The sequence below is a fragment of the Danio aesculapii genome, chromosome 14, assembly GCF_903798145.1.
Source record: "Danio aesculapii chromosome 14, fDanAes4.1, whole genome shotgun sequence".
Classification (NCBI taxonomy): Eukaryota; Metazoa; Chordata; class Actinopteri; order Cypriniformes; family Danionidae; genus Danio; species Danio aesculapii.
In genome coordinates this window covers 33,765,104-33,792,942 of record NC_079448.1, presented here as the reverse complement: position 1 = coordinate 33,792,942, position 27,839 = coordinate 33,765,104, and the positions used below count along the sequence as shown (strand labels likewise).

The following is a 27,839-nucleotide window of genomic DNA, read 5'->3' as shown; positions in this document are numbered from 1 at the left end:
GTACACCCCCATTTGAAAATAAAAATATTTTTATCCATTTATCAGTGAATGCAGTAGCCAATTTATTTTGGTGCATTTAAACAAATCAGTTTTATTAAACAGTTAAGTGAATATTCAAATAAAAGTTTATAACATCTTTAGAAATAAAAAGATAATACATTTAAATTTAAATTAGGTATTGCAAAAAAATTCTTTAAAACTACAAAATTTCAACTAAATTATATATATATATATATTTTGTTTCCTTTGATTTTTCCTGTTTATTAATTTTTTATTTAATGTTTTTTTTTCCATCTCATCTATGCATTCTTTAAAAGGGAAATCCTCTTGCCCAAAGTAAAATAAATCCAAGAAAATCAAATGGATTTTCTCCTATTAATTTCAAAGCAAAAATTTTAATAATGGCTAAGTTATATCTCAAGATTTAAAGGAGAAAAGCACAAAGCTATATTACAGATAATATCTTTGTAAAAATGCATTATTATGCTGAAAGATAATAGCTCAGAATCACCGACTGCTCCAGTTTCTTTAATGTTCCTTCAATATTTTACATATTTGTTCTTGCTTAAGGAGTGTTGGCAAAATAGTTTCAAAGAAAGGATTAATCATATTGTGGTTTTGTCTCTCTGTATGAGGAAAGGAAGGTTTCACCCTCTACCTCACAATTTCCTCAAAATTTCCCATTCAAGGCTTTTTAAAAGAAACTTGAAAGAATTTACCACAATTACACAAAAGATTCCCCATATATGTGAGATTCACACCTCTTTCTTGAATATCTCTTTCTTTTCATTTCATACAAGCTTTTCATCTGTTCATTTTTTTTTCAGAATCGTTTTTCTTTGGATATCATCAATAATCAAAAGAACTCAAAATATACAAGTAACTATGGCGCTTATTTTTGCCTATATACATGGCACATATATGGGCTCAATATTTTGCAGGGATTTTTGTCTATAACTATAAATTGCAGATTTTGTTGAGTGTGTTCTTGCGCTGGTATCATTTTGTTTTATGAGTCAATAAATATGACTCCACCGCAAATGGCTCTCTCTTTGTGAATGAATCATTGAATCACTAGCTTAAATAATGATTAATTCAAGAATGATACATCACAGTGTTGCTATAAGACACACAAGGTTTGTAGACAAATATAAAAACAGACAATTTTGTGTCTAAAGTGTAAATCAGTATTTGATTCTTGTCAAAATGTGTGAAATTTACTTGGTAAAATGACACTTTTGCATGTATGACCCTTTAATAAACCAAACAATGTAACTTCATTGACATTGATTGCAATATAATACTTTTTTTAGGTAATAAAGTTAATAGTGTTGAAATAATCCCAAGTAACACTCCAGTCTTTTTATTAAGTATTTTCAATAAAAACAGCATACTAGGATAATATTTGCTTTTGTAACTTGTAAATTATTGCATCATTCTGCTTCATCATGCAAGGAAAGCTTTGAATTCTCAAGACAATTTTTTTAAAGGTGCGTGACATGTCAACTTCCTCATATTTAAAACAGATTTACTTCATTTTTCTGTTCTTTTCAATTTAAAACAAAATTTACTAATATTATTAGACAATAAATACTGCACAAGTTGTGACAACAGTTGTCGAAATTTAATCATGGTGCAAATAAATAGTGGTTCAATTACATCCAATACAACAAAGCTCAACTTTGCTACATTTCCTGAAGTACACACTTGTAAAATCCCACGTTGCATATATTTCAGTTCAAGTCAAGCAAGTTCATGAAACCAGTTTGCACTGCGTTGATCACTGAATAAGTGATGGCAGCTTTTGTTACAGGATCTTGAGATTGTATCTCTGTTGTTTCTCTATAGGATATTCATATATTGTGTGTTCTCCATATCTGAAGCCATAGCATTCCCTCACAGGTCATCCATTCATCCCTGCTTACGGTAGCCTAAGTGTTAAATAACACAAGCAAGCATGCATTATTTAGTATGTGTAACTGATACACGGCTCAGTCTGTTATAAAAAATGAATGAAGGGACCTCAAGCTATGGCTAAAATGAAGGAAGCAGACTGACATGCTGGAAAGCAGTGGTGCCAAAGGGAGTATGTGGTGTTTTATTAAAGGGAGGAGTCCACCACAGCTTTGCTGATCCTGTCAGTTTCTCATTCCACATACTGGCAAAACTATACGGCAGTGGTTAAAGTAAAGTATTCTAAGCTCGTGCACAAAGTTTTGGAGCATGTTTAGAAAGTGTTTTCATTTTACATTTATATATAAATTTATTAATTTCCTTTTCGGCGTAGTCCCTTTATTAATCAGGGGACACGACAGCGGAATGAACCACCAACTTATCCAGCATATGTTTTACACAGCAGATGCCCTTCCAGCTGCAACCCAACACTGGGAAACACCCATACACTCTTGCATTCACAAACATACACTACGGCCAATTTAGCTTATTCAGTTCTATACATGTCTATGGACTGTGGGGGAAACCGGAGCACCCGAAGGAACCGACCACATGCAGGGAGAACATGCAAACTCCACACAGAGATGCCAACTGACCCAGCCGGGGTTTGAACCAGTGACCGTCTTGCTGTGAGCCATTTTGTAAATTTGTAAATTTGATTAAATTAAAAATTAAATTTGACCTAAAGCCTTCTTCTATCAGTTATTTTGACAATTTTGATGGCACACTGTCAAAAATGGGACAAATGAGCTCTTACAGGGGTCAAATTCTGGACTTTGTCAGTGGGCAGGTGGGTCTTATATCTATATGTATATATATGGATGGATGGATGGATGGATTATGGATAGATAGATAGATAGATAGATAGATAGATAGATAGATAGATAGATAGATAGATAGATAGATAGATAGATAGATAGATAGATAGATAGATAGATAGATAGATAGATAGATAGATAGATAGATAGATAGATAGATAGATAGATAGATAGATAGATAGATAGATAGATAGATAGATAGATAGATAGATAGATAGATAGATAGACAGATAGATAGATAGATAGATATAATATAAAAGACCCACAAATAATTATTTTTTCATACTTCTTTATTCAAAATGATTAATCTAAAATTCTAATCTCATAACATTATTTATAAAACTGTAATAAATTATAGTTTAAACGCACATTTCTAAATAAGCACTGTGGTAAATCAGTATGGTGAGCACTTTGACAAAATTGTAGGAAATATTTTTGCTGCATCAAAATGTGTGGTTATGATCTCCATCCAACAAACTAATCCAGCAAATATTAGTGCTTAAAATGTCACTCAAATGTAGTGTTTGAACCTCATTTTTTAATAGAAATTTGGGAGAATAATAATAATAATAATAATAATAATAATAATAATAATAATAATAATAATAATAATAATAGACTGGCTACGGGACTGTATCTGAAGAGTTCAGATGCAAAAACCTCTAAGTGCCATCTGAAAAATTTGTTTATGTTAAGTTATTTCACTTTAATGACCATAAAAAGGACTTACTCTTTGCCATAAAAGTGATATTACTGAACCTACACACAGGAGCCTAAAATGCTCATTTCAAACAGCATTTAGAGGTTTTTGCATCTAAACTCTTCATATCTAATTCAATTGAGTAGTTTCTGATTATTTGTATTCATTTGTAAAATGTACTTGCAATTTTAAATTTAACATTATTTTTACATTTTGTCTACATCTACACTTCTTATTTTTTTGCATTGTATATTGTCCTCTAGCAGTCATGCACAATTCATGTCATGTAAAATTAAGAAATGTAAATAAAAATAGTTGTATGTGTCTAAATGTATAGCCTAATAAAATAATAATTATTATTATAATTATTTTTATTATTATTATTATTATTCTATCATAATATATATAATATGAATAATAAAAAAATTAAATAAAAATGACACAAATTATACAATACTAGAGTAAAAGCATAATGTTAAACAGAAATCCTTAACTTTAAAAGCTACCTGTTTCTTTGAGTAACTAAATATATTATACCATTAAACTTAAAAAAGATGTTTAATTTATTTTGTACTCAAACCTTTTTTTAAAACTTAGGCTTACTCATATATAAAACACCTGCAAAGGTTGATGTCAGTAGTGAGTTTATTATGAAGACCCTAAAATGCGTTCTGTATATTTTGTGAAATTATAAATAAATAAATTTAAATATACAAATATAAAACAAAAACAATTTACGAAACAAATATAAAAAATTATTTTGGGACTACAGTATGTTACTAAAACAAATTAGAAGAGAACAATCAACGCCATCTTGGCCTAATGAATTGTACAAATAATATAAAATAACTAAAACAATATAAATAAAATAAATAAAATGTACAAAAAATTGAAGGCACTGGCTTATCTTTTTATTTTTAGTTTTTTAGACAAAAATAGCAATTTAAATATTGTGAAGGCATTGGCAAGTCTATTAATATTACGTTTTATATTATAAAGACTACAACAGCTAATTTTCCTAAATTAAATACAAAATCTCAACTATGACAGCCCTAAAACATGTTTTCAGACATCCTCTTAGCACCTCCTGGCGGAAACATTTTGAAACGCCACCGCTGTGTATCAGCTGCTGAGCGCAGTGTGCAGTGTGTGCAGCGCAGCGCTAGATGTCACTGTCGCCGTGTGTCTGCAGCTGCGCGCGCCCGGTAGAGCAGTGGCGTCCTCGCGCGCCTCTCATGTGTCAGCGCCAAACAGCAGGAAAAAAACTTCGGCAAAAATGGCGGAGGGTGCAACGTCTCTCAAAGGGTTGCGGGCGCAAATGGGTAAGAATTCAATGATTTACAACTTCTTTTGGCAAGTTCTCGGTGACCAGTCCAGTCATGTGACACATATTTAGTGCTGTGGCTTTGTTTGGAGGTTGTTTGGTCGGCCGAAGGTTTAAATCCGTTACTTTCATTGAGGCGGTTGAGGGGAAGAGAGTTAGCGGGCTCAGATGGACGGATAACGGCCAGCTAACTGCTAAACTTACTCCAGCACCCGGCAACAAGTTTGTGTTTGTTCTCTAGTCTGTTCTTGTAGAGTTTAATGCTTATGTCGGATTAATTAACGAGGTTTTGAGGCTATGTTGTGTCCGTATGGAGGTTTCATGTAAAGTGATGTCTCGCTTGACAGGGACACATCATCATCCCATCTCATCTCTGTATGGCGGTTTAATCTCCATGTCGTTTTTTTACTACTTATACTTTACTATTCCACATTATACACCATAAAACCCTGAAATGCGCCTTTAAACGTGTGTAAATGAGTTCTAAATGCACTTCCCATCTGAACGTTAGCAACAATAATGAAACTGATGTCGAAATGGTTCACTGTGTAAACTACATTATATCGATTTAAGTTATTTCACTTAACTTTTGCTATTGCAATTGAACTGTACATGTAAACAGCACAAGTGCATACTTCTCTATGGATATTTAGCAGTATCTGTCGTTTGATATGAGTGTTTGACTTGCCAATGCTGTTGGCCATCTTGGTCAGTAATTGCTAAACAGGATGTCTACATATGACTCTCATTACACTTGCAGATGGACTCAACATGATGCTTTACCATCTGATTATTTAACCATCTCATTATTCAGCATCTTTGCAGTTGTCATGTGCAGCAAACCAAACTCTGTTTACTAGTTCCTCCCTCCTGGGAAAACATGCATGGGGTTGCTTGCTTTGCATGCTCATCTGCATTGCTAATGAGGAATGATTTTGTGTATAGCTTGTGCAAATAATATACTGGTAACCTTAGCTTTTTCTTTGGCCTGTGGTTAATTTCACAGAGTGGTAAAAGTTTTTAAGGCCTGTTGTGTAAGGAACATAACAGCCCTGGAGAACTTCTGCTTTTTGTGTGCCATTTTATCATTTTTCATAGTTGTTAAGCTTGAATTGAACTCATTGAATCGTCAGAAGCAGGTCACAGTGTGGTTACAAACCTCAAAGTGGGTTCACATCAAGATCTGCATCCTGGCAATGCAGACACAATGTAGGGTGGAGTTCAGTGGTCCAGAACTTCACATATTTGGTTAAGGCAGCCTGCAAGTGCTTGAATTCACTCCGTTTTGATGTCTATTTCGTTTTTTTGTGTCCAGTTCATTCTTTGCATTTTAAACAAAGCTGTTATTATTGAAGTGCACAAATATAATGAGTCTTTAGAGTCATGTGATATTGAACCGTTTTGTTTTTGTAATCCACCAGGCTTGTTATAAGTCAATATTAAAACTGGTAGCACCTTTGTTTATCGGGCGTACGCATCGTTCTAGGCTGTCAGAATGAGGGCTGTAATTCTCCTTGTTAAATACTCTGTGCCTCTCCTCTCTTGGTTGTTATTTGAAAGTCATTTAGATGTTGAAGTCTCCAGTATACACTGTAGAAGACATTTGTGAAGCAAAATAGCTTATTCTTTATTTCAGCCCTACAGGTGTTGTATGTTGAGTTCTAGAGATATTTGTTTAAGTACTGAGGCAGTCAAATGCCTGTGGCAACCTTTCTACTAAATCATATTTACATTGCTTTTTGCATGTTTTGCAACACTTTCAAAGTGAATTGGTTTGGAAATGACAGGAAAAGTATCTAGTTCTAAACAGAATATGAATCTGGCAATGCTTTACTTTGGATTTTGTACACATCATCACAGTTTATTTATTCATTTAAAAGTATTAAGAACTAGAACCGTGTAGGGCTGTATCAGGGCTGTAGGATTGTTTACTACACAGTCGTGGTTCACTGACAAGCTACAAAATGTTGCCATGCCATGATGACTGATGTTTGTTGCTTCTTGGTGAATTAGGGCCATTTGTTGCTCAGAACCCTAGTTTATCACAATTTTTGGTGATTTTTTTAAATTTTTTTTTTGCGATAAAATGACTGATTTTGTGGTGGTAATTCCCAGAAATTTGTGGACAATTTTGCGATAACTATATAAATAAATATAAATATGTACATATGATATCTTATTTACCATATTAGGTAGCCTACTATGTTAGGTGTGCAATCTGACACTATGACTATGATGCAAATCGTAATAATAAGCAAAGCTTCTTTATTTTGAACTCTTGTCACAACAAGACCTAAAACAGATCTAAAATGGTAGGGATTAAGCTAAAGGAACTTTAACTTATTTCTATCCACGATCTTACTTTCTCTTTCTCAGATTTCACTCCCCGGAGCATCTGACATCATTTTCCTCACTCAGGACATGCGTTAGGGCTTCCCCTACCGTAATATACCTAAAACATGGATTCAGTGTTTCCTCTAGGATTTTTTTCCAGCTGTGGCGGCAGGCCCTTTTTTACACAGATCTACCAAATTTCTGTGCCGTTATTTCAATAACAAATGTCCTGAGCGCAGTATTAGAAGTTGAGATCGCATTATGTAATAACCTACGAGCATGTGAATCTCTTTGCTTGTGCGCTGATTTCCTCTGCTCGTGCACAAAACTTATTGCACTCCCCCTCATATGCAAGCCTCTTCAAGAGCGCTCAGATCTTCTTGTGCGCTCTCAAACAAACACTGCTGAGTGCGATTTAGCGCATTTATGTAACGAGTGTCTCTAGCATTTATTAGATTTGCTAGGAAAATTTTTGAATGTCTCCCATGGACCTACAGAGTAGCATTAATGCGTCCTGAAGTAAAGTGAAACGGCTAGGCTATACGTCGTGTTTGCTGGCCTCACGCATCATGCACCTGTCAGTCAGTCAGTCGGTCAGCATGTCACCCTAAAGGGTTAAACAAATGACACACAGCACTACTACTGTTACAGAAAAGTTTGCGCTATTATAATTCACTTACCCTTTAATATGTTTTGGTGCGATTATCACCCGCTATTAAAAAAAAAAATGTTTTGAATGAGAAGCTGTAATGTAGCCGTGGCAGGATGAATTTTGGCGTGCCGCCCCACCATGGAAGAATGAATGTAGCGGAAACCATTGGATAGCAGCAAAACTCGTCAATGGCAGGGAAGCGTTTTCTCTGGTCAAAGACGGGGAAAGAGTTAAGCAAAATTGTTTATCGATTTGTTGCACATCATAATACCAGCCATACATATAAAGTACAAATAATGTCCTTCAATTTTGTCACGTCCAGCGGCCATCATCCTTGAACCAATCTCCATCATTGTAAGCTGCTTGCTGTTCTGTATGTTCCACTGCTCCATTTGGTAGATGTTTGCTCCCATTTTCTTTTGCAGTCAAAAGCGCATCAAATGCACAAAACGCCCAATTCGCTTCACAGAATGTCTTATCCCATCTTTGCATTGACTTCTCATATAAATCATTTGTGCTTCATCTGCGTCTGCTTACCGCACAGGCTGCAAAATAATTCCCTGCCCCCTTTCCAAGTAATGTAATGATTGTGAGGAGGCAGGTGAGATGTCATTTTTCGAGAGACACTCAAATACATCATGTACGCTGCGTATGCAATGTCTAAAAGTCATGTAAAACAATTAATTGCAAACTGAAATAAATATGATTTAATTATAGGGTTTGGAATTGGATCTTTCATGAGATTATTTACATTTTTTGCGATTATTTGTAATTAAGAATTTTGTAGGGTGGCAAAAATTTGCAACTTTTTGTTGATTTTTCGTTGGATTCAACGATCGCAGAATCGCGAAAAACTAGGGAGTCTGGTTGCTGTTACATCTGAAAGCACATGAAAACACTGCATTCAATAAAAAACTATTTTACTTTAACTTCGTAGCTTCAGTCAGGTGTTTGAAATAAATCATTCTATGAGATTATTTCATAGTCATGTGATAATTAGTCACATTGAAGCAATCAATAAAAGTTCAATCTTCTGTTTGTTCAACAACAGTCTTAGAGAGTTTTAGGGTTCCTTCATCTTTCTTTTTTTTCTTTAATAATTCTATTTTAGGGTTTTTTCATCTTTATTTTTTCATTTTATTCATCTTTTATTATTTCTATAGGACAGTGGGCATTACAGGCAGAAAAGCATTGGGAACAGAGAGAGGCAAAGGATCTCAGGTCCCGTAGTGCTATGTGTTGAAGCACTTTACATCAAGGCTATTGGTGTAGACTATAGATTTTGGGAAAAAGTTGAGCAGCAAAACAGGTAACAATATTAACTGCTTCCATTCTGCATCACCATCACTGTGATAACTAATGCTTCCCACTATAATTAGCGATCTGATTGTGTTAATTTTAAACTTTCTGCTTTACTTTGATTTGTTGCCTCATGCTAGCATTAAGCACTGTTAGACAGCTGAGGCAGAGCAGCCTAAAATATAACTTTTAAATCTTTTTGTCTTCCTAACATCAGACAGAGTGCTATGTAGTGGAATGCAGCAGAGCAGTGCAATGATTACAGGTAATGTGGGTGAGGATACAATTTGGCCACTTCTAATTATTGGGTGGGAACTGACCCAAAAAAATATATTTATGACCGTTACAGGCCTGCAATGTATATGGTGATAATGCCCTGTGGTGCTTTACCTAACCAATCGTGTTAACAATAACAAAATATGAGATAAAAACATGTTTACTTAAACAGATTTCATTTAGCTTCTTTTCTACAAATCTTTGAGCTTTTTATCATGACCCATTTTTCCTGGTAAGTTCATCAGGTGAACTAAACATTTTTTTTGTCAGAAAAGCCACAAATATTGAACGGCTAATGTGATGGAAATATCAAAGTCTATTAGTTAAATGATTGTCCATTGGTTAAACGCTTTCGTGCATTGAACCATGTAAAATTACATTTTTGTTAATCATTAATCTGTGACTGTCATCATAATTTTTGCCAATCTTAAAGTTTATTTTAAAAGGGATGCGTTTGCAATAAACCTATGTTGCAAATGTGTTGTGCTCATGTCAATGTACACTTGCTTAAAGGTCCAGTGGTGGTGATGATGCGTTCATTAGCCTACCGGAAACAAGAGTGACCTACTGTCCACACGTCATCATTACCATGCTGTCTCTCGAAATAGCCCAAGCTTACATAGCCCAGGTGTCCACACTAATCCTGTTCAAGAACTGCATTGTGGATAGCGATAGGGTTGGGTCAACTAAGCAGTCACAGTGAGGTCAGCTAGATCATCAGGACTTGTGTCATATGTATTGATACATTCAATTAATAAATATGCTGTCGTTTGTTAGTAATGTATTTGCTTTGTTTAACATGCCATTTCAGAAATGTTGGATTTTTAACTCATCACCTTTAAAAGCCACCGCTAATGCTAAAATGTGTAGCATTGTATGACCAGGGTCAGGTGAATAAAAATCCAATTGATTATTTCTTTAAAACCAATTAGTCATTCAGGCAACTCATCAATAGATGTATTTAGAAAATATGTATTTCTGCTAGTTTGTGTTTTTTGTGTGTTTATGGAAAATCATAGTTATGCCTTTTGTTCAGATACTGATTTTTTGCACAGTGCAGGCATGTTCCTCCCTAGGCATCTGCCCCAGAGCACTTCCTGTTGTCCCAATAAAAGTCTCTTACTGCAGCAAAAGAAAAAAGAGAGTGAGGCAAACGGTAACAGGACCCCACTGACCCACTGAGCGCTGACTCTCCCTGACTGCTGGCTCTCCTTGGATGTGCATGGCAGTACATAGAGAGCACACTGTTGCTATTTGTATAACTGTTCTTTGTGTTCTATCAGACTGAGTGAATGAGGGTTTGTCAAACAGCCCATCTTGTCATTTGACAGTTTGAACGAGGCAGCTGTTGTCAGTAGGGATGATGAAACCCATGTCTGTATTTATTAGTGTGTGCATTTGCTCAAAATACCACATTAATGCTCAATCATCAGTAACAGATGTTTAAATATCGAAAAATTAAGATTGATCTTTGTGTCTATGGAGAAATCTGGAGTGTCTTCAATACATCAATGCAGTGCAATGCATTGTTTTCTTCAGACAAATGTTTATTTTATTTAGAGGATATTTTTCAAATATCAGCATTAATTGATAAGTTTTGATCTGCAGATGAGGTGGGACTATTATTTTTATTTTTTTTCCACACTGCTCGCATTCTCACCATCATTTTTCAATTCACTCTAATAAGGATAGAAGTCTGTCTAATTATCAGAAGTGCTTTAATAAAGTAATTAAAATATATACAAAGTAGGGCTGGGTGATATGACAATCTCATATCTTAATGAAGTGATCTCATATTCTGATAACAATGTATATCATGATGTAGCTTTTTTTTGTAATGTGAATTAGTAGTTGCAGGTTACGGATTTATCATTTTAACAAGTATTTGAATGACTAACGAACATTTATTTTCACAAAACTTGCAAACATCGATCCAGCTGTAAGATCTTAAGAAGTGCGAATTTGAAGCAATTCATTTGTTCCCAAACCCCTCCTTTGCGTGAGACTAATCTGCACTGATTGGTCCGATGACCCAGTCTGTTGCGATTGGTTGACTACGTTAAACGCAAGACGAAGAGAGCTCACAAACGCATTTAAATCTGTAACGCAAGCAGCATTTAGAAGCAAAATGTGAATATAAAGAATTAACCAGATACAGTACGCGCCGTGTGGATCAATTACAAGTAACAAAACACAAATACATACTTTGCAAGCTAGAGAAAACAAGGAGGCAACCATTTTAATCGCACTTACTTACACTTGTGAAATTGAGCAAGAAACTGATCGATGAACTGTGGACTGATAAAGTTTATGTCAAGCTCTGACAAAGTCCTAATCATCAATAACCTTCCTGATCCTTCCTTTAACAAACGGCCGACGAATACCCCGTTGCAGGGTAGATTATTGCTTTTATCACCTGAACGTTCACTCATCTTCAGTCATGATCAGGCCCACACACATCTGCACTCTGCTAGTGTTTGAAGGGAAAGGCGCGCTCATGTTTTACCGGATCCGGCACTTCATATTGTCATATTCATATTGTCGACGGCGATACGAACAGGCAAAAGATCCGGATGAACGACGAATTGTTTAAATGACTCTGAGTGGAAATTTTAAACAAGGTGGACTTTCAGACTTAAACCTCAGCTGGAGGTAATTTTTTAAATATATAATAGGGGCTCTTTAAAGCAGTGTTTCTCAGCTGGTGGGTCACAGAATCATTCCGAATGGGTCGCAGCCAGCACAAAGGGATTTATTTTAAAAGAGTTGTCAAAGCTGCTGTTGGTGCTTCTGTCAGACGTGATTTAATTGTGTGAGAAAAACTAGCCTGATCTCATGAGGAAATGTAACATTTTAAATTTTTTCAGTTTAGTGGCTAACTCAAGTTCAGTCGTACCAAAATGTATGATTTTAATCCAACCCCCCTAAACCCAACCATCATTGAGGGATAAGCAAATCATACTAAATTGTACAAATGAGAGTGTACGAATTAGCCACTAAATCAAAAAGTTACGAATTGCTATGAGATGGCTTAGGGAAAACATGTTTTTATAAAAGATGAGATGCGTTAGTCTCTCTAGGGACTAGTTCTTTTTTGCATGAGAGAAATCCAGAAATCAACTAAATGTGAGCAACCGCTAGTTTTCTTTGCATCTCATCATATCTCATTTGAGACTGTGTTGTGTTCTTACGTTCTACCTAAAAAGCTTTGTTTTTTTTTTTGGTCCATTTTGACCAATTCATCTATTAGAAGTGTTGTTTGCTGTGTGCTCATTAATAGCTGTCTTATTTCCTTTTTAAGATAGCAATGAAGTCTTAGCAGCTGCTTGCAAAGCACAGATGTCTGTGTTTGTCTGTTGCATTGAAACATATTTTATTGGCCCATAAAGAGCATGCAGACTAATTGCAGTTGAACTAAGGAACAGATTAAGGTCAGCTTAGGCTTTCCTCCATTGTCTTTATGTTATAACTGTATGTGCGAGGCCTAGATAATGTCCCCATTGTGTTTGTCCATTGTAGGACTGGTGTTGATTTGCATGCCGCGTGTCGCAGAGGCCACAGTGTGAGCTTCAGAGTATGACTCAGATGGTGTTTGCATATTCAATCATTCTGACGGACTATGGCCTGAGTGCTCTTCAGACACATCCTCTCATCATAGTTCATCCTGTGCTTCAAATGAAACATTAAGAAGTGGAAAGGACAGGAATAGCAGCTTTCTGTGGACTTAGGATTTCCATAATCTGAAAATCCTGACATATAATTAACTTATCATGCAAAATATTTTAGATAAATAAAAATAGGTTTGTACACCTGATAAAAATTTTGTTTGCACTAAATTGTGTGAATATTTAACCACAGAGAGACTCAAATAGTTAAATATGAAGCACTGTTCTGCTTGTCTTTTTGAATGAATTGTGGTTGTTTCTCCTATACACTCCTGTGCAATGTGTTACTCTTGTCATGTTTTTAGCCAGTGTCTAATTCTCATTATATGAGGATGTCTTTTTAAGCTTAAGCTTCTCTGAGAATCAGTAATATTGGGAAAAAACTGACATTATTTTATTTTTCTGCAATATTGTGCATAATTTCACCAGCTGACTTGGGAAGAAAATCATTATTTTAGAGTAATTGGGATAATTTTGTAGAGCATTTATAATATAAAAATATAATAAACCAATAACAAGCATTGATAAAAACGGTAGAGTAACATACAAATAAAATAAACAGTGCTTCATAGCTTTCTGTGATTCTAGAAGTATTCAGGTACACAAATTGTACAATGTCAAATGTATAATCGTATATGCATAAATACAATTTATCTTTCTTAAAAGATACAAACATAATAATTCATTAAGCTCGAATGCTTGAACTGGCTTAAAATGCTAACATGGGCCTTAAAAAAACATTCAAATTCTAACATTTTTGGTGAAATTGTGGAGTAACTGCAAAATGTAACCATAATGTGTTTTTCAACTGTGGCTACTGGTCAACTCTTACTCTAGAGAAACTCTGACTCTACATTGCAAATCCTGCAATGTGACTATTGTGAATGCATCCATTGCAATATCTGAAACGATATATTGTGCAGCCCTAATGTACACACTGAAACATGAGAGTATTCATCCTTAAATAAAAGTTTAGTTGTACTTGGGAAAACTTGAGAAATTGTAGCAGAAAACTGATGTATTTCATAGTTCCTCAAAATTTAGAAAATTAAAAAAGCAATTTCTAAAAATGTAATTCCTGGGTGGAATAAGTCATACAAAAATGTTTTTTTGGAATTTGAAAAATAAAATTAGGGTAAAAAATAAAGCGGATATCACAGGGCTCTAGCTTTCTTTTAAATGTAATCATGCAGGTGTTGGATGCTTTCACTTCGGCAGGAATTACCCAACCTGCTATTTTGGATGTGTCAGTAGTTGCAGTTGAAAAGCTCAAGCTATTTATAGGGATGAGCAAAACCTGACTTTAGAAAAAGGCTTATTGCTGTCTGAACATCACAATAGTAACATCACATTAGTAATAATTGTAATTTACATAAATTTAATGGTCAAATGTAATAAAACAAAAAAAAATTAGTAATGATACATAAACAAAATAGCAATAGGAAATATAAGTATTCAAAAATAGATTTTAGTTTTGTATATGGCATAACAATCACTGTAAAAAATGGGTTCTGTCGGCGCAATAGCCTAGTGGTTAGCGCGTCGACATATGGTGCAGTAGCACGTCAGGGCGTCACGAGTTCGAATCCCGGCTCGAGGACATTTCCCTACCCTACCCCCCTCTCTCTCTCCAACTTCGCTTCCTGTCCTAAATACTGTACTATCTAATAAAGGCAAAATAGCCAAATAATAAATCTTTAAAAAAAACAATAATGGGTTCTACACAATAGATTTGTGTTGGAACAACATGAAGGAATTAAGTTAACTTGTATGTTTTTATAAATTTTAGTGGATTGAACAAAACAATCAAGTTGTCCCAACGAAATCTCTATTGTGTTTTTAAGCTCATTTTAAATAATTGGTCTGAACAAGCAGCAAAAATATTTTTTTGGGCGATGGTAACATCTGTTCATTCATTCATTTCTTTTCGGCTTAGTCCCTTTATTAATCAGGGGTCATCACAGTGGAATGAACCGCCAACTTATCCAGAATATGTTTTATGCAGCAGATGCCCTTCCAGTCGCAACCCAACAGTAGGAAACACCCATACACTCTTGCATTCACACTCATACACTACGGCCAATTTAGCGTGTTCAATTCACCTATACCACATGACGTTGGACTGTGGGGAAAACCGGAGCACCCGGAGGAAACCCACATGAACACGGGGAGAATATGCAAACTCCACACAGAAATGCCAACTGACCCAGCCTGGGCTTGAACCAGTGACCTTCTTGCTGCGAGGCAATCGTGCTACTCACTGTGCCACTGTGGCGCTGGTAATATCTGGATGCGAGTTATTTTATTTTATTTTATTTTATTTTTCCTTTATTGCATTGTGCTGTTGTAGCTGATTATTATGATAAAGCCCTGATTTGCAGGTTTGGTTGTGCATCTGATGCTTACCCCTGTCTGCTCCCACCTTTACTTGACTATCTCTCAGCAACAGTTGCTATGCATTTTCCACACAGATAAATCAAACAATCTCAGGCAGGCTCTTTATTTTATGTCATTATTAAAAGATGATTTTGTATTCATATCAGCATTTCATGCTGTTCTTTTCTCACCTCTTTAGTCAATAATTAATTCATTACTATTTTTTTGCTGTTTGTGAGCTCAGGTCCTTCATCTCTCTCCTGTACATTCATGATTCTGCAGTCTGCAATTCTTAGGCACAGGCTTTGCGCTCTCTTCATATGGTTATGCAAGTGTGATCGATTTAATATCTTCCCTTTCGGAATCTCTGTTGAAAATGTCATATTAAGTGTGAATTTCAAAGGATGTTTTTTCCTACACATAAACAGTGTTTAGCTGATGCAACAATAGAGTCTTTCTTGTTGTTGTGCTACTGCATCGCAATAAAACAAATCGATTTTATCAGAGAGGAAGAAGAAATAATTGTAATGAAATACAGTGTTCTGTAAAATAATTGTAAGACAACATCGTTCTTTTTATCTCTTAGACTAGATGTGTTCACATTTGTTGTTTCAGTTCTATTTGATTAAGCCTTTCTTGAATATTATTATTATTATTATTCATAATAATAATAATAATAGCAGCATAATTCAATATTATATGTACATTATCTGTTTGCAAGGTAGTTTAAATATATAATGTGTGTGTGTGTATATATATATATATATATATATATATATATATAACAAACTCAGGGTTTGCAAAATCTGTTAGTCCGAAGTCTCAGAGCTATTGTTCTTTTCAGTGAAATATGGTTATGTTTAACCTGTGTAAGTCTGATTAATATTGATCAGATAATCCCCAAATAACCAAAACTAGGCTTATGTGTATTCTCCTACTAGATGTTTTTTGACTAGTATCTAATAAACAAGCTATATGTCTTTAGTGTTCCCAAGCTTACTTATCTTGCTGATATCTGTATCCTATAAAGTTCTGACTATATATGTTTTAAAAAGTAGAAAGCGTGTCAAACTGTTGAGATCTTTATGTTAGTAACATACGTTTCCAAAAAGCTGATAACCCCCTCTGTTTTATTGCTCTCAGACATCCGGTGGAGCCTCATCATGCTTTTCTGCTATGTGTGTATTTTATGCATACTCAATGCTTGCCTTTGGGCCTGAAGCCCTGAACATCCCTCCAGAAAGCTGGTGGAGCTTTCAGTCTCACAGTGAACCACACGATCACCAATATATCAAAACATACTTCTAATGAGCATAAACCAGTGTGCTGTAGCAGAAGTTAGAGCTTAAAAAAAGATGGAGATGGCTTATTCTCAGCCAGTAAAACATGCCAACTGCTGCCCTGTCTTCAGCTGACGGTCTATCAGCAGCATCTTGATTTTCACCATACAGACATCACATGCTGCTCCATCGCCAGCTCAACAAACACCCTCTCTTTTCCCTCTTTTCTGACACACTTTGTGGAGGGAGAGAAGAACTGTTACAAAGGCACACGGACTTGTTGATCATGTTTTTTTCCCATATCCTTCCTTCCTTTACTCCTGCCTGCCGCAAGGCTGCTGTCTGAAGAGCTTTTGAAAGGTGCTTTGTGTTGAACAGAGATGAAAGTAGAAGAGATTTTTGCTACTTTTCCATCAAGCGGTGTTTTCCAGACTCTTTTGTACAGTAACTTAATTTCAAGCCATTCAGATGGTCAATTGGAATAGTTGTTTGTGCTGGAATTAAAAATCATTTTCACAGAATCAAATATTTAGGTGGCATGGAGCCACATTGTCCTAAATTTTGCTTGATGACCTTTTTCTTTCTTTCCTGTTAAGTTTCTATAATCACAGCAAATCACAAAGACTACAAAACTGCACCTTTTTCAGCACAATATTAACTATTTGTCTTAAATCTTACATTTAGAATTTATTATAATTTGTAATATGTTGATATTATTATTATTATTATTATTAATGTTATTCAACGTTATCTTGTGATTGCTTAATATTGCTATATAATCGTAACATTTTGGCTGTATTTTGCATCCCTGGAATTTATTGCAACCAATTTAAATGGCATTTCTGTTTTTTGAAGTGTAATGTAAGGGTGCTTTCATACCTAGACATTTGTTTTGGAACCTGGTGCATTTGCCTGTTAGCTTGGTTCGTTTAGGCATGTGTGAACACTGCAATCGCACTCTGATCCACGCCAAAACAATTAGTCTGAGATTGCCTGAATGAGGTGGCCTTGGAGTCGGCTCGGTTACACAAACTCTGGAGCAGATCGGTTGTAGTGAGAAAGGAATACAATCCAGCAAATTACTGGTTAATGTGGCTTTCATGTCGAATATGAAAGTGAAAGCATGCCTAACTATTTTCCTGCTGTAAATTGACCAAACTGCAGTCTTGGTTTATCTGTTATTTCTCTCTATAATCTTAAGCCTATAATGCATAATTCTAGTCAACGGCTATGTATGAGAAAGTCTTGTCTCTGATTTATATTTGGGGCCGATTTCTGTGGGTGTTTAAATAAATGAAAACTAGGCATGCACCGAAACCTTTTTTTTTTTTTTTGGATCCGATCCCAATACCAAAATTCAACCGATATAGATCCAATCCCGATACTGTGCTTTAAAAAAAAATATATATATTTTTTAAATTAATCCTGCGTGTCAGGATTGCCTTCTGAGGCGCAAGTCATTTATTAGATGAAGAAAAGATTGACGCAGCTTCTCCTACCACAGTAAAGTCTGTTTTTACTGTTGATATTTGACTCGTTGGCTAGAAACGCTGCTTTATTCGTATGTCTTTAATTCGATAATCCATTTTTGCGCATAAAGTTCATTCGCATTTTTGGATGGAAACATAGCTACTGATACAGATGCCACACAAGTCAAGTCGCAAAACTGAGGGTGGTACCAGCTGACAGTTAGAATAGCTGAAGCCTTTGTGAAATATGTCAAAATACAGCACTGAAATTAACAGGCATAAATGTCTTTGAGCCAAAATATATCTGTATATCTGTAAAAACGCAATCAGAGCCAATGTTATGTAGAAGTTGTGTAACCTAATAATTATATTAATTCTAATAAAATGAAAACCAAATAAACAATTCATTGCATTTTTTGTTTGATAAAAAATATACGGAAACAAAAAAATCAAAGGGTGGCTAGTTTGTGTTAATGTGTTTTAATATTAATAAAAATATGCTTAGTCTTTTTAAGCTTAGCGGTTAAATATGCCACTAATAGGCAAGCCATTCAAAAAATATTATTTTACTGTGTACTGGGTTATAATGTATATTTTACAATAAAAACTAAATGTAGCATGCCTCGCTGTCATTTAAAACATGCAATTCATAACACACCAGAGCTGTAGGCCTGTGTATGCAGTGTGTAAACTCACAAGGAGGTACGGGTCAATGGTCATACTTCGCACCACGTTCTTTAACTCTAATAACTCTGAAGGAGATTATGTTACCCGATAGCCTATATTAACTTGAGAGATTTAAAAAATAAAAGGCGTTTTCAAAAAAGGAACAACACACAAATCGGCAACAAATAAAACTGGTCCCGTGGAGTTCAGCACTTGTCATCTTTCCAGTATATGCTGCATAGCGAGTATCAGCACGTGTCAGTTGCCGCTTGTGAGAGAGAGAGAGAAAGCGTGCACACCAAAAGCAAGATTGTATCGTTATAAATATTCCATTAACGATACTTATTGAAATATTTATACATTTACACACTGTTTATTGAGATTGTGTGATCTGTATGGGCTGTCTGATCTTTACAGAAGCTGTAAACTGACACGCGCGGTGACCGCATGATGTTCAGCTCTGACAAGCACTTTTATTTAGCCTGTAGTCTTTAGATTTTTCACATAATGTTCCATTACTTAAAATGTCTTTCATTTATTTATTTATAGTTTATATATGAAATGAGTGCCAGCTTGTTTAGCTGTGATCATTATGCCACATCATATTTCATATTCGGTTTATTCTTCAGTAGCCTATAGATTCGTTAATAATGTATTTTATAAACGGATTGTTTATAAGGACTAAGCTATTAATATATAATATATTAGGCTAATTAATAAATTAAGACATTGAAGTCAGGAAGGACAACAAATCACATGCATGTAGTGAATTATCATGTCCTTTCATGTCCGATGAATTATCAAATCATGTCCTTTCATGTCCGATACAAGTATTTTAACCAAGTATCGACCCGATACTGGTGTCGGTGCATCCCTATTGCTCATCGTCATAAATTAAAATAATGACGTTTGACAGCTGAGTAGGAAAAATAAACAGTGGAACTCTGAATGTGAGGAGAGTTTGCTCGCACGTGACTTGTTTTAACTATTTTGGTCCATTTAGAAACTTTGCCATGTGAAAGCGAATCGTACTAAGAACAAAAAGCAACATTAACAATTTTAACAATCTCTTATAAAAGTTGTATAACTATAGTTGTGCTACTTGTTTATATGAATTTTTTTCTCTTTTCATGTCAGCTGCAGCTGCGCAGGCGCAGGCAGAGGAACGGCGCAGCCAGGCAGGAAACAGCCCAACGCCAGCAGCTCCAGCCAACACAACAAAGAGCCAGACCAAGCCAGGTAAATGATCTCCATTCATCTCCAAAGCCCCTTTTGATTAGAAAATGATAATATTTTAGCATTATGTTGTAATTATGGATGCACCGATACCATTTTTTTTGGAACTGATCCGATCTCAATACCAACATTCTGAGTGTTTTTTTAAGAACATAATACAGTTTCTAAAGTTCTGGTGATAAACTCAAAAAATAAATCTTCTTTAGTAAAAATAACAGACCTATAGGTCTGCTGTATGACAGACTACACAATCTAACTAAAAACATGATGCTTGCTATAAACTATAGGCTACATTATTTGAGCATTCGTTATGACATTGATCTGTTGTCGTCCAGCTTATGTTTCCTTTTTTAATTTTTAGATTTTTCTTTGAAATCTGTAGGCTACCACTATTGACCATAATCGTTGGTAAAATAACCAGCCTTTTAGCAAAGCCTGATATTTTCCTGCAGGTTTGAAGCAGACTAAACTAAACTGTCTGAGGCCAGTTTTACTTAATCTCTCGCCTAAACCCTCCGCGAGTGAGATGGAGAAACTGAAAGCATGTCTGAAAAATTATTTTTTTGTCTGAAAAATGTTCTTTTTGAAGTGAATTTGTTTGGTATAATTTGTCGGTTATTTTAATGTATTTTTTGTGTCAGTTATCTACAACATAAACAAGAATTTGAGGTGAAGTTCAAAACAAGGTCAGCTTATGCTTCAGCGCACAAACTGACAAACAGCTCTGTTAAATAAGATATTAATATGCATTAAATTACAGTGAAATATTCACAGTTTCAGAGTAGCCTATATTAGGCTAAATAATTTTCTGTTAATGACAATCCATATTGCACCCGTCAGTTTCACCTTTATTAATTTAATCAACTACTTTGACCACAGTGAGCTAGGCTTTACAAACTATTCGCAGCACTTAAAGTATTCCCCTCAGAAGAATAAACTCAGTCAGAAAGATGAGAGAACACAAACTTTTCATAGCGAACTTTTTAATAACAGAAACTTATTGTGAGAATAATTTTACGGAGCGTTGCACATCGCATCTGCGCAGTCGGTGCCTGAATGAAGCGCTGAGACGCAGCACGCAGCCCTCCGGTATCTGCGGACACTTCCAAAACAGCAGTACTAAGGGAAGAAATCAGTGCGTCGAGAATCTGTCCAGTGTAATATTGAGCCTTTTCTAATTTAAAGTTTCAGGTAGGCCTACTTTGTGTGTGAAGAGCAGGTAATAACCCTCTCTACTCCAGTGTTGCGAATGCGATCTGCTGATCTAACAGACACAGGATTTAGAAACAGCAAAGAATGTTGCAGGTCAAAATGAACCCATTTAATGCTAAACTAAATGCATTTCTCCACTCATTATTTAAACTAACAGGAACAATTAGTCTTGGAGAAAGTTTTTCGTGTTGCCATGAACGCGACATGCAGTTTGAATTGTGAATGAATGGAGAATGATTGACAGGTGCAGCGGCGGGAAGCCCTGAACTGAACATAAATTTAAGCACTTGAATGTTCATCTGTGCTTCACATTAAACTCTAGAATGGCTTCAGAACATTTAGGATATAGTAGGCCTACATGACAGCTATCTAGTGCCTTCTCATTGGCTACCTTGCTGGCTTTTGTTAGCTTATAAATTACACAGAATATAGCGCACAGGCAAGATCAGATTTGGATCGGTACCAGCTGGCTGATACCATTCATTATTTTTCCAGTTTCTTTTTTTGCCTTGGTTAAGGGAGTAATTATTGTCATTTGACAGCCTCACCACTCATTAGGGCTGTTACAGTTCTTCATGTAACTCGTTTTACACACACCCATGACTTGGTGTCAATACTATATCAGGTGTGGCGAGCTCATAGCTGAATCTGTTACCCGAGCTTCACGTAAGAGCATGCAAGAGGATTATATGTGCATCGGATACTAGTCCAATCTGCCATGAGCCATTCGTGGCTCAGGAAGTGTTCAGATTTCACCTGATGTGCTAGCTGTGTGACGTTGTGTTGTCCTGTTACGTGTTTTCAGTCATTGATGGTGCATCCCTGAGGATAGACGACAAGCTCCGAGTGGCCAAAGAGAGGAGAGAAGAGCAGGAAAAGCAACATGGTGAAAAAGCAAAAGATTTCATTCAACAGGTGTTGGCAACCTCAGGCATGCATGTAAAGTGCATAACTCAAAGAGAACAAGAAACAATTTGTTTGCAAACAATGAGGAGATAATTAGCATAATTAATTCATGCCAAGATGGAAGCTGGGCTCAATATGACTGTATGTACTGCATTAATTTGAAGGTGTGTAATATGGAGTTGCACAGCAGTGACAAACCTGATCTCATCATGTAAAAAATGGTTGCCAACCCCTTACATTGTTGAATATTGATTTTTTTTTATTCTCTCATTGTAACAAATTGTGCTAACACACACTGTTTGGCTCATTCAGCGGCCCGTGAGACTCAGCTGTTGGAGAGAGAGCGAAAGTCCCGGCTGCAGGTAGAGCGACAGATGGAGGAGAGACATAAGAAGCTGGAAGAGCAGCGCAGGAAGGAGGAACAGAGGAGAGCTGCAGTGGAGGAGAAGAGGAAACAGAAGTTAGAGGAAGAAAAGGTAAACTTTCAGATTGTTACTTGGTGTTTTGCTTTAAAATATTACCCTTCATAAATACTGTCACCCACCATAGACTAACTAATCGTTTAGAAATGTAATTTTGTAAATAATTTTTTTTAATAATTTTTTTTTTACCGAATTTGTGTCGATTTTATTTTGAAATAATTATTAAATGCTGTTCTTTTAAAAACAAAACCCTGATTTAGCAAGGTAAATAAAAACTTTCTTGAGCTTATCAGTGTGTTAGAATGATTTTTGAAGGATCATATGGTGGGGTAATAGCAGCTGAAATTCAGTATCTCCATTAAAAGACTGTATTGTTTTATATACAGACTGTACTGTATACACGGTCTATACACTACCTACACATATGTCTGTCCAAACAGCTTAAAGTAGATTTTTCACCGTAGGTGCCCTTTAAACATTCAACATTCATACAATGATTTATTGTTTTTCCCCTTTTCAAAATATTCACTATGCATAAAAACATTATAAATATACAATGCACAATATGAATAAAACAGATTTTAATACGAATTTAAGCAAACAAACACCTTTAATGTGTGGGTATGAGGTAAATAAGTTATATCTCTATACTTTAATAATAAATCTAAGTAAAATGCTGCGCTTCTGGGACTTCTAGAGCGAGATCGGTGCTTAAGTCTGCATCGGTGCGTCCTCGATATCCAGAACACATCCGGGAAGTTTCACGTGTCCTCTGTTCTTGCGGTCTTGAGTATTGGAACTGAACTTTGGCAGCTGATGATGACGTTCCACGAGGGTGCAAGACCGCTGAAAAACGCATATTGAGAAACATCTCTACATGCCTAAATGCATTGAGTTGCTGCCATGTGATTGGCTGATTAGAAATTTGCGTTAACGAGCAGTTGGACAAGTGTACCTAATAAAGTGGCCGTTGATTGTATTTTCTTTTAAATATAGTAAAAATATATATAATTTCACAAGTTATACTAAATTGTAGATCAAATAATGCATCCTAAGCTTGAGAAATCACAGGCATGTAAACTATAGCGTATATTAATCTCCTACTGCAATTTTAAAATGCCAAAGAGGCTTTTTCTAAAGGATGTATAATCCTATACACACAAAGTATAATGTTTAAAGCCAAGCAGAATTCCGAAGTCTGAGCTCAAACCAGCTTAATATTACAGGACTCGATTAATGTCTGGTTCAGACAACCAACCAGCTAGTCTATTTAGAGATGAGTATTTTTGCAGGCCGCTACAGCCTCTTAGGCCTATTCACTGACTATTAGATCTGATTGACTTGCGTTTTGTTTTTGGGTGAGTTTGTTTCATAAAGTAATAGATGCAAAATGCTGAATGAAATGAAACGGGTGATTTAGCTCTTTTTGCAGTCTCACAGTAAGTCATGTGTGCTTTGTTCAATATCTGACTTGCAAATGAGCCTGGACTCATGGACTTTGTTTTAGTATTGACACCCACATCTTTGCCACAGTCCACTGCTTTACAGCTCAGAGGATGCATCACAGCTCTATTTGTCTAACAAAATGTGTGTGCGTGTGTGTAGGAACACTATGAAGCCGTGATGAGACGCACACTGGAGCGCAGCCAGAGAGTAGAGCAGAGACAGAAGAGATGGTCCTGGGGTGGACTTGCAGACTCTGATAACAAAAATGGTACGAATGCATTAACATTCAAACAGTACAAGCACCTGATTATTATTCAACTGCTTGTAGTTATGCATTGTCCCAATATCCGCCCAATTGAATTATGTCTAGGGTCATACGGAATCTGTGGACATTTATTGCTATTCTGCTGAGAATTTTGTAAAAAATCTGCTTATTTATGCAGAATAAATTTATTAGTATCAGACAAAAAATTTGTTACTAATAAAAATAATAAATTTTAACTTTTATTTTATGTTTACAATGCAAATCCAATTACATTCACTTATTAGGTAAACAAAGCAAGTCTCTCATATTAATCATCTACTAAAAGACAGAAAATATTGCTTTACAAACTGTATTGTAAATAAATCATATTAACATTTAAATATTACTATTATTATATCACAAATATATTAGGGAAATTAATTTAAAAACTGAATAAATATAAAATTACACACTTTTACGCAAGTTCCTGCACGCACAGATTCTGTGTAGGCCTAGTTAAGACTTAAAAGTTTATGAATAACCTTTTTTTGACAAGCTTTTGCCCAACTAACATTTGCCCAACTAACAGGGCTCTATAGTACCACCATTTCAGTCCCGTTTGTGTCTGAAATGTACTCATACATGCATCCTTGAAAAAATGTCCAGGCACACTCATGAATCGTTTTATAAATGCATTCGAATTAAGAAAAACTACAATGGCAAAATGTGCCTACACCTATGGACCTTCAACGGTAACATCTGCACCTTATTCAAGTGAGATATGGGACGCCAAAATGTACGCTGATTTTGTAATTATGAAATCTTTCAAATTTTACTTTAAATATACATCACAGTAAAGATATTCACTGGATATTTACCTATGCTCACATATGTCCATCTGTCCATTAGTATGAGCTTTTCCCATTAACTGTTTTGTTTGTGCACACATTACACAATAATATTAGAAAACAAAATACTGTAACTAGCTTTTTTAAGATGTAGGAGTTAATTAGTAGTTACAGATTAGGACTGCACAATATATCATTTCAGCATCGATATTGCAATGTGCGCATTTGCAATAGTCACATCGCAAGATATGCAATGTTGAGTCTGAACTACAGTTGACTAGGAGCTACAGAAATATATTTAATTACTGTATTTACACAGAATTTAAATGATTTATAGAAAAAAAAAGTTTTTTTTACTTAGAATTTTTCTCTCGTTTTGAGTCCAAATTTTGAGGAAAAACTCTTAATTTGGACCTATTTCTTCTGAAGTTAAAAACAAAACAATATTGTTACTTGATTTAAGATTTTTCAGATATTTGGCCTAGAAACGAGACAAAACAAAGAAAGAAAAGCATGTTTAGCATTGTGAATATTTAATTTCTGTACCTAAATACTGTTAGACCCCCCCCCAGAAAACTTCTTGTGAATCTTCTGAAATTGTATTCATATTGCAATATTTATCGCTGAAAAATAAAAATATCGCAATATCAGATTTTTCCAGTATTGTGCAGCCCTAATACAGACCATGCCGCCAATATCTTGTTTTATATGTATACAAATGTGCAATTATTTTAGAAAGACATTGTTATAATTAACTTTCATGTAATTTTCACTAGGGTTAATAGATAATTAATAGGGTTATAGTTAAATTATAGCAAAATATAGCAAGATAAATAGTCCCTCCCCGAAAAAAACTAAAACCTTGTGTCCATACATGTAGTAGTACATTTGTTTTTCTTAGGATCCCAAACACATTTGACACTTCACTTTTTTAAAGTCATGTTTTTCTGTTGAAGCCACGTTTCTCTGTGCTGTGGTTGTGTGCAACAACACTTCTGGAAGGAAATCTCATGTTGTAAGCTGCGTTTTTCCACCCCTTTCGCTCTCTCTCTCTCTCATGCTAGAGAGTCTGTTTCCAATAGCGACCTGTCTGTCCCTGCCCCTCCCACAGGTCAGAGTGACAACGGCCCCACCTCCTCCCCGATTGCTATAGTAATCTCCCCTGCTTCTCCAGCCTCCAAGCCACCCAGGAATCAGACGTCACAAGGTGGTTTAAATGATTTGCCTGCACACGGCGTGACTTGACACAAACTGCACACTCCTCGTCTTCGCTCAATTGTGCACTAATCTATCTGGGGCTGTACTGGCTGTTTCTCATTCACTCACTAATTTGTTTATAACAATATATTTTCTCCACTTCCCAGGAATTATAACAAAAAGTGTTCTCTCCAAAGCACCTACCTGGTTTCTGAGAATGCATGTTTGTTTTTTTATACAATGCTGTGACCCTCTGTTGTTGCACTAACATAGTTAAGCCTGTCTATTTAGACTGCGTTCATTGTAGTTTTGCACCATACTGATGTATTAATACACAATATTAATACATAAACAAATATGTGTTTCTAAACCTTCTTTGTTATAGCTAGCATTCTCTAATTGTCGAATGTGCAGCTGTTACCCTGTCCTTAATGTAGATTAACCAGTTTGTATCAGAGTAATTAACTATAGCTTATGCAAACCCCTGTAACTCTAATTCCCACCCCCTGTCTGTGTGTGCGTATTTATCCTCCCTGTAGACAAGCGCTCTTCCTCTACCACCAACCTGAAACAGACTGACTCAGTCATCAGCAAGCGTCTCTCCTCATCCTCTGCCACCCTCCTTAACTCTCCTGATAAAAGTAAGTGTCCTCCCTGCCCTGGCCTCCCCTTTCTTATCCAGGATGTATGTCATAATAAGATGCATAATAAGCACGTGCTTTGTAATGCTGGTCATGTGTTCAAAACGATCACACAGGTGTTTCTCCCTGTTGTTCACTTCATGATTAATGCAGATTTAGCATGTGTGTTTGTTTGAATAGGTCATTAGTGATTTTTGCAATCCTTGCAACATATGATTTTTGCAGACATGCTGTTTCTCTGCAGTTTCCTTTTCCTCTAACAGGAGCATCCAGCCATGACTCAGAGTTTCACATTGTTTGTGTTTCTTTTTTACAGAGATTTTAGTGTGGTGTTAAAAACGTTTAAGGTTTTGCATCATGGATTTATGTTTGAAGTCTATCTTCAGTGCCTCATATGCGAGACTTATGTTCCTTATTCAGGAGTGAGCTTTCTTTTGTCCCTCAGGTGCAAAGCGGAGAAGTTCTTCTTTGAACCGGTTGCCTAGCAATGCTCCTCAGGCCTCTAAAGAAGCACATAAGCAGCCTCAGATGGAAAAGACAGGTGCCAAACTACCAGTGCTGCTCTTCTTTTAAAGGAATAGGTCTAAAGTTAAAAAGTCTTAGGCATATTTCAGTATTCAATAATTCAATATATCGTGATAATGCACAATATTAATTAATATCGTGGCCAGTTCGAAATACAGAGAATAAGTATTGATTATTTGAACTTTTAGAGTGCGTTTTAAGATTATTCAAAGTGCAGTTGCAATGGTGTATATAACGTCACCACATGCTTGGAGACTTAATAGTTCAAACATTAACATCTTCACATCCTCATCTAGCCTACTACATGCTGAAATATTGATTTAAAAATTATGTGACTATTTATAGGGCTG

The 27,839-nt window shown here is 35.7% G+C and overlaps 1 protein-coding gene across 11 annotated transcripts in view; it reads left to right on the top strand.

Moving 5' to 3' along the window:
- Window positions 1-4,732: 4,732 nt before the first annotated feature.
- The window catches only part of map7d3 (MAP7 domain containing 3), a 49,959-nt gene continuing 26,852 nt past the window's right edge, over window positions 4,733-27,839 (top strand). For 5 of the 11 annotated variants that reach the window (XM_056472015.1, XM_056472014.1, XM_056472011.1 and 2 more), the window contains exons 1-8: window positions 4,733-4,793; window positions 19,950-20,051; window positions 22,066-22,146; window positions 22,479-22,642; window positions 24,194-24,302; window positions 26,238-26,333; window positions 26,863-26,964; window positions 27,410-27,505. In XM_056472015.1, the coding sequence (XP_056327990.1) occupies window positions 4,748-4,793; window positions 19,950-20,051; window positions 22,066-22,146; window positions 22,479-22,642; window positions 24,194-24,302; window positions 26,238-26,333; window positions 26,863-26,964; window positions 27,410-27,505 (796 nt within the window). In that variant the 5' untranslated portion in view covers window positions 4,733-4,747. The remainder of the gene's footprint in view (window positions 4,794-19,949; window positions 20,052-22,065; window positions 22,147-22,478; window positions 22,643-24,193; window positions 24,303-26,237; window positions 26,334-26,862; window positions 26,965-27,409; window positions 27,506-27,839) is intronic. The other 6 variants (XM_056472020.1, XM_056472016.1, XM_056472012.1 and 3 more) reach the window with 5 other exon arrangements.